This window comes from Crinia signifera, chromosome 11 (assembly GCF_055691185.1).
Source record: "Crinia signifera chromosome 11, ASM5569118v1, whole genome shotgun sequence".
Taxonomy (NCBI): domain Eukaryota; kingdom Metazoa; phylum Chordata; class Amphibia; order Anura; family Myobatrachidae; genus Crinia; species Crinia signifera.
The window spans coordinates 118,481,156-118,488,411 of NC_139227.1; the positions used below are offsets into that span (position 1 = coordinate 118,481,156).

Consider the following 7,256-nt stretch of genomic DNA (forward strand, 5'->3'; position numbering starts at 1 on the left):
TACTAGCATAGTCATTCTCAGTAACACACATCCACGGTACCTGTGCACGCTATGTGCCGCTGCTGTAACCGGTAACGTATCCTTCTAGCATAGTCATTCTCAGTAACACACATACCCGGTACCTGTGTGCGCTATGTGCCGCTGCTGTAACGGTAACGTATCCGTACTAGCATAGTCATTCTCAGTAACACACATCCCCGGTACCTGTCCCCGGTACCTGTGCGCGCTATGTGCCGCTGCTGTAACCGGTAACGTATCCGTACTAGCATAGTCATTCTCAGTAACACACATCCCCGGTACCTGTGCACGCTATGTGCCGCTGCTGTAACCAGTAACGTATCCGTTCTAGCATAGTCATTCTCAGTAACACACATCCCCGGTACCTGTGTGCACTATGTGCCGCTGCTGTAACCGGTAACGTATCCGTTCTAGCATAGTCATTCTCAGTAACACACATCCCCGGTACCTGTGCGCGCTATGTGCCGCTGCTGTAACCGGTAACGTATCCTTCTAGCATAGTCATTCTCAGTAACACACATCCCCGGTACCTGTGCGCGCTATGTGCTGCTGTTGTAACCGGTAACGTATCCGTTCTAGCATAGTCATTCTCAGTAACACACATCCCCGGTACCTGTGTGCGCTATGTGCCGCTGCTGTAACCGGTAACGTATCCGTACTAGCATAGTCATTCTCAGTAACACACATCCCCGGTACCTGTGCGCGCTATGTGCCGCTGCTGTAACCGGTAACCTATCCTTCTAGCATAGTCATTCACAGTAACACACATCCCCGGTACCTGTGCGCGCTATGTGCCGCTGCTGTAACCGGTAACGTATCTGTACTAGCATAGTCATTCTCAGTAACACACATCCCCGGTACCTGTGCGCGCTATGTGCCGCTGCTGTAACCGGTAATGTATCCTTCTAGCATAGTCATTCTCAGTAACACACATCCCCGGTACCTGTGCGCGCTATGTGCCGCTGCTGTAACCGGTAACGTATCCGTACTAGCATAGTCATTCTCAGTAACACACATCCCCGGTACCTGTGCGCGCTATGTGCCGCTGCTGTAACCGGTAACGTATCCGTTCTAGCATAGTCATTCTCAGTAACACACATCCCCGGTACCTGTGCGCGCTATGTGCCGCTGCTGTAACCGGTAACGTATCTGTACTAGCATAGTCATTCTCAGTAACACACATCCCCGGTACCTGTGCGCGCTATGTGCCGCTGCTGTAACCGGTAACGTATCCGTACTAGCATAGTCATTCTCAGTAACACACATCCCCTGTACCTGTGCGCGCTATGTGCCGCTGCTGTAACCGGTAACGTATCCGTACTAGCATAGTCATTCTCAGTAACACACATCCCCGGTACCTGTGCACGCTATGTGCCGCTGCTGTAACCGGTAACGTATCCGTTCTAGCATAGTCATTCTCAGTAACACACATCCTCGGTACCTGTGCGCGCTATATGCCGCTGCTGTAACGGTAACGTATCCGTACTAGCATAGTCATTCTCAGTAACACACATCCCCGGTACCTGTGCGCGCTATGTGCCGCTGCTGTAACCGGTAACATAACTGTTCTAGCATAGTCATTCTCAGTAACACACATCCCCGGTACCTGTGCGCGCTATGTGCCGCTGCTGTAACCGGTAACGTATCCGTATTAGCATAGTCATTCTCAGTAACACACATCCCCGGTACCTGTGCGCGCTATGTGCCTCTGCTGTAACGGTAACGTATCCGTACTAGCATAGTCATTCTCAGTAACACACATCCCCGGTACCTGTGCGCGCTATTTGCCGCTGTTGTAACCGGTAACGTATCCGTACTAGCATAGTCATTCTCTGTAACACACATCCCCGGTAACTGTGCGCGCTATCTGCCGCTGCTGTAACCGGTAACGTATCCGTTCTAGCATAGTCATTCTCAGTAACACACATCCCCGGTACCTGTGCGCGCTATGTGCCGCTGCTGTAACCGGTAACGTATCCGTACTAGCATAGTCATTCTCAGTAACACACATCCCCGGTACCTGTGCACGCTATGTGCCGCTGCTGTAACCAGTAACGTATCCGTTCTAGCATAGTCATTCTCAGTAACACACATCCCCGGTACCTGTGTGCACTATGTGCCGCTGCTGTAACCGGTAACGTATCCGTTCTAGCATAGTCATTCTCAGTAACACACATCCCCGGTACCTGTGCGCGCTATGTGCCGCTGCTGTAACCGGTAACGTATCCTTCTAGCATAGTCATTCTCAGTAACACACATCCCCGGTACCTGTGCGCGCTATGTGCTGCTGTTGTAACCGGTAACGTATCCGTTCTAGCATAGTCATTCTCAGTAACACACATCCCCGGTACCTGTGTGCGCTATGTGCCGCTGCTGTAACCGGTAACGTATCCGTACTAGCATAGTCATTCTCAGTAACACACATCCCCGGTACCTGTGCGCGCTATGTGCCGCTGCTGTAACCGGTAACGTATCCGTTCTAGCATAGTCATTCTCAGTAACACACATCCCCGGTACCTGTGCACGCTATGTGCCGCTGCTGTAACCGGTAACGTATCTGTACTAGCATAGTCATTCTCAGTAACACACATCCCCGGTAGTCATTCTCAGTAACACACATCCCCGGTACCTGTGCGCGCTATGTGCCGCTGCTGTAACCGGTAACGTATCCGTACTAGCATAGTCATTCTCAGTAACACACATCCCCTGTACCTGTGCGCGCTATGTGCCGCTGCTGTAACCGGTAACGTATCCGTACTAGCATAGTCATTCTCAGTAACACACATCCCCGGTACCTGTGCACGCTATGTGCTGCTGCTGTAACCGGTAACGTATCCTTCTAGCATAGTCATTCTCAGTAACACACATCCCCGGTACCTGTGCGCGCTATGTGCCGCTGCTGTAACCGGTAACGTATCCGTACTAGCATAGTCATTCTCAGTAACATACATCCCCGGTACCTGTGCACGCTATGTGCCGCTGCTGTAACCGGTAACGTATCCATTCAAGCATAGTCATTCTCAGTAACACACATCCCCGGTACCTGTGCACGCTATGTGCCGCTGCTGTAACCGGTAACGTATCCGTACTAGCATAGTCATTCTCAGTAACACACATCCCTGGTACCTGTGCGCGCTATGTGCCGCTTCTGTAACCGGTAACGTATCCGTTCTAGCATAGTCATTCTCAGTAACACACATCCCCGGTACCTGTGCACGCTATGTGCTGCTGCTGTAACCGGTAACGTATCCTTCTAGCATAGTCATTCTCAGTAACACACATCCCCGGTACCTGTGCGCGCTATGTGCCGCTGCTGTAACCGGTAACGTATCCGTACTAGCATAGTCATTCTTAGTAACACACATCCCCGGTACCTGTGCACGCTATGTGCCGCTGCTGTAACCGGTAACGTATCCGTTCTAGCATAGTCATTCTCAGTAACACACATCCTCGGTACCTGTGCGCGCTATATGCCGCTGCTGTAACGGTAACGTATCCGTACTAGCATAGTCATTCTCAGTAACACACATCCCCGGTACCTGTGCGCGCTATGTGCCGCTGCTGTAACCGGTAACATAACTGTTCTAGCATAGTCATTCTCAGTAACACACATCCCCGGTACCTGTGCGCGCTATGTGCCGCTGCTGTAACCGGTAACGTATCCGTATTAGCATAGTCATTCTCAGTAACACACATCCCCGGTACCTGTGCGCGCTATGTGCCTCTGCTGTAACGGTAACGTATCCGTACTAGCATAGTCATTCTCAGTAACACACATCCCCGGTACCTGTGCGCGCTATGTGCCGCTGTTGTAACCGGTAACGTATCCGTACTAGCATAGTCATTCTCAGTAACACACATCCCCGGTAACTGTGCGCGCTATCTGCCGCTGCTGTAACCGGTAACGTATCCGTTCTAGCATAGTCATTCTCAGTAACACACATCCCCGGTACCTGTGCACGCTATGTGCCGCTGCTGTAACCGGTAACATAACTGTAATAGCATAGTCATAATCATGGACGTGTTTTCTGCCACCTGAACATTTCCCCTCTGTTTCTCTGTAACCCGTTCTCTACTTTTCCCCAGAAATGTATGGAAATGAAGAACAGCATCTTGTCTCGGCAGAAAGACATGCACTGCTCTCTGGACAAAGTGAAACGTCTTATCCGGCTAATTCAGGATATCGACCTCACCAAACCTATTAACTCAGAGGTGACCTCTAACCACAGCCAGGACTGCACTGCAACTGCCAACAGCCCCCTTCCCGAGCCCAACCCAGTCACAGCCTCCTTCCCTTCACCCACTTGTGTCCAGAACTGCAACCAGACAGAAGAGACTAAGTGATCCCACCCCCCACCATTTCTCGTCAGCGCGGGTACCATGGAAAAGACGAGCAGCGTCTGAACATTTCCTGGGCGAGACTGGACCATAACCATCCCAGGACAGGGACGTAAGCACTGGAGTTTTGCCAATCAACCTTTTATTCTGTGTGTTCCACGTGTGAGCTGACGTCCTGCCAGCGCCATGCCAAGTGACAAACAGAAAACAAATCTATAACTTAACTCTCTATCTTACACCAGTGTGTGCCTGCAGCAACCTCCGCAGCAACCATAGATATCAATCTTTATTTTTTCTTTCTTTGCTATTTTCTTAAGGTGGATGCGTGGACGTGGTGAGCTCCAGAGAACGCCTCCTTCTGCAGACCTTACGTTACACTAGTGGATGGTGGGGGGAGGGCGGGTGGGCATAGGTACCGGTCCAAAGGCTAGGAAAGTTTACCTGTCTACTAAACTCAGTGTGATGTACCAAAAAAGCAAAACAAAACAACAATCTAAACATATGTGCTTGACTTTGAATGCCTGGAAGCAGAACCGGGAGGAGTAAAGTGTGCTGAGTCAGTATTTATAAGGTTCTTCGTGTGATGTTCCGGAGCCGGGAACGGGGCACCTCGCCTCGACTGAGCAAAATCCTAGGCTGGGGTGCCCTTCCCCGGCAGGCGGTGTACAAATAGGTAGACAAATGTTTGGTGTCTTTTTTTTTTTTTGTCAAACTAATGTGCCAGCATAAAAAGGAAATTGGTAATTTTACCAACAATGGATAACAAAAAAAAATTTGAAAAAAAAAGAAAAAAAATTTGAAAGGAGAAAAATTAAGTATTAGTAAAGCAGATTTAACTGTCCTGGGTCTCCGTGCGAACACAAAGTGTGTTTATACGTTGTCTTCTGGCTGCAGAGCCCCGACGTAATGCAGGAGTCAGCGGGTTCCATGATACCGCCGACGCGGTGGGCAGACGATTGTCTGGGACTGTTTTAAGACGCAGGGAGTTGCTTGAACGTCTGTGACTTTTTAAGGGTGTTTTTTTTCCCCCCGCCCCCCCTCTATCCCGTTTTAGTGAAACAAGGAGGCCCAGGTACAAAATATTACAAACACGTCTTCCTAGTGTTGCTAGAATGGTGAGATAATACAGACATTCATGTGCACTTTTCATTGGAATTGAATATACAAGGTTTATTATGCATTCTGTTCCTTGTGGTCGCTGGTGATTGGTGCAGTCCCTTTTCTAGGCCACTGATTGGCCGGTATTAGTAGGCCAGTCTGATTTTAAATATATTAAACAATATATTTTCACAGCATGCTCGGTATTAATCTCTCCGATAGTGAGACATTACTTTGAGGAGGAAGCCCCGCCACAAGTGCCCAGCCGCTCCCATTGGAAAGTGCTACCGGTTCCCATTCAGTGTTAATGTCTCCCCGCGGAAGGGTTTAATGTCTTCAGAATACGGCGCTTTTTCTGATTGGATTGTTTCTGCTTTCAAAAAAATGTCCATGTGCCACGGCCTCTGCGGTCGCTAAGAACTGATTGGAGAAGCGCTGGATTGCCAGGGGCTTGTATGCCACCCTCCCCTCTCCCTCCCCGTACAATGCCGTCAGTCGTCATGAATTGGAAGTTGGGTTGTGTGGGATGTTTGTCACGTGACTGTGGGAACACATTATAGCAAATCCATACACATTAGAACAAAGTCTCTGAACGCCAATAGAAAATCTCGCCTTCCAGGATGCAGCGCGTTGCTCCCATTCCATTGTAACCGCTTTGTTTACATATTATTATATTTTATTTTTTTAATGAATTTGGCTTCAAAGAACAGAGACCGTGTTTAATCTGTGTAACGCAGATTGTTGTTGTTCGTATTTTAATTTGTATTCCTGTTCTACTGAACATTGTAGCCCCTAGCAACAGGTGGAGGTGGTCCAATCACTACAGCATGGCTGTAAATCCTAACGTGCACCGAAGCGTCAGCGATCCCTAGCGCGTCATTGGCCAACTGTGTAAATTGACACAAGATTCCTCTATTAAGGTTCCTCAGGGGGAGTTAGCATTTATCCGGTCATCAGGTCCGGCTGTATACACATGGTACACTGGCGCCATATCCAGGTATCCCAGAATACTCCGCTTGGTTTGGTGCATCCATGCTTGTAGCTAAGTTTTGGCCAAAGGAAGTAGACGCCTGCAGATACGTTGGATTACTGTGAACTTCCCTCTCCTCTTCTCTCTCATTAATCTGCCCTCTTGGGCTAAATACCCACATAGAATACCTGCAAGGCAGATTCGTTTCTGCAAGAGCTCCCCCCACAGGAATAAATGCAGTGAGCACGGTCGAAAGTGCCTTATTGCATTCCCCTATCATTGTGTATTCCCCTTCCGACTTATCATGGATGTTTGCCTTCCTTTAGCATATACGTCACCTAGCAGCCCATATAAGTGTCCGCAGATGCTGAATATATCGCTTAGTCTTTCTCATATTGAGCTGATGTAACACTCATGGGTTTTTGTAGAAATTGTTCCTCTTCGCCCCCCTTACCAATGAATAGTCTGCAGTGCATGCTCCCTTGGTACTGACATATATCATCTTGTTCTATTGAGAAAGCATTGCCAGTGGCCAGGTTGTGGCTGCTGCTCTTACAGTAGCGCCATCAAACCACCCCCCCCCCCCTAGTGGCATCGCTACATCTCCGTAACTTCAGGGGCTGCTTTCTCCACTGCGCTTAGCTGGCCGGTACTCGTATTGGAATCGCAACGTTCTCACCCTTTAAACACTACCATTTCATGTACAATGAGCCTCTTTATAAATCTTTAGGTGGACGAGAGACCCAGAGCGATGGCTCAGCAGAAGCTCCTCCCTCTTACGGCTTTAACGCGTTTTGTGATCAGGTATCTCGGCTGCGAACTCGAAGAGTCT

The 7,256-nt window shown here is 49.2% G+C and overlaps 1 protein-coding gene across 8 annotated transcripts in view; it reads left to right on the forward strand.

The window, feature by feature from the left end:
* The window catches only part of PHF21A (PHD finger protein 21A), a 137,007-nt gene extending 130,012 nt beyond the window's left edge, over positions 1 to 6,995 (forward strand). For all 8 annotated transcript variants that reach the window (XM_083164508.1, XM_083164509.1, XM_083164506.1 and 5 more), the window contains one exon: positions 4,105 to 6,995. In XM_083164508.1, coding sequence (XP_083020634.1) covers positions 4,105 to 4,362 — 258 coding nt within the window. In that variant the 3' untranslated portion in view covers positions 4,363 to 6,995. The remainder of the gene's footprint in view (positions 1 to 4,104) is intronic.
* Positions 6,996 to 7,256: the final 261 nt, after the last annotated feature.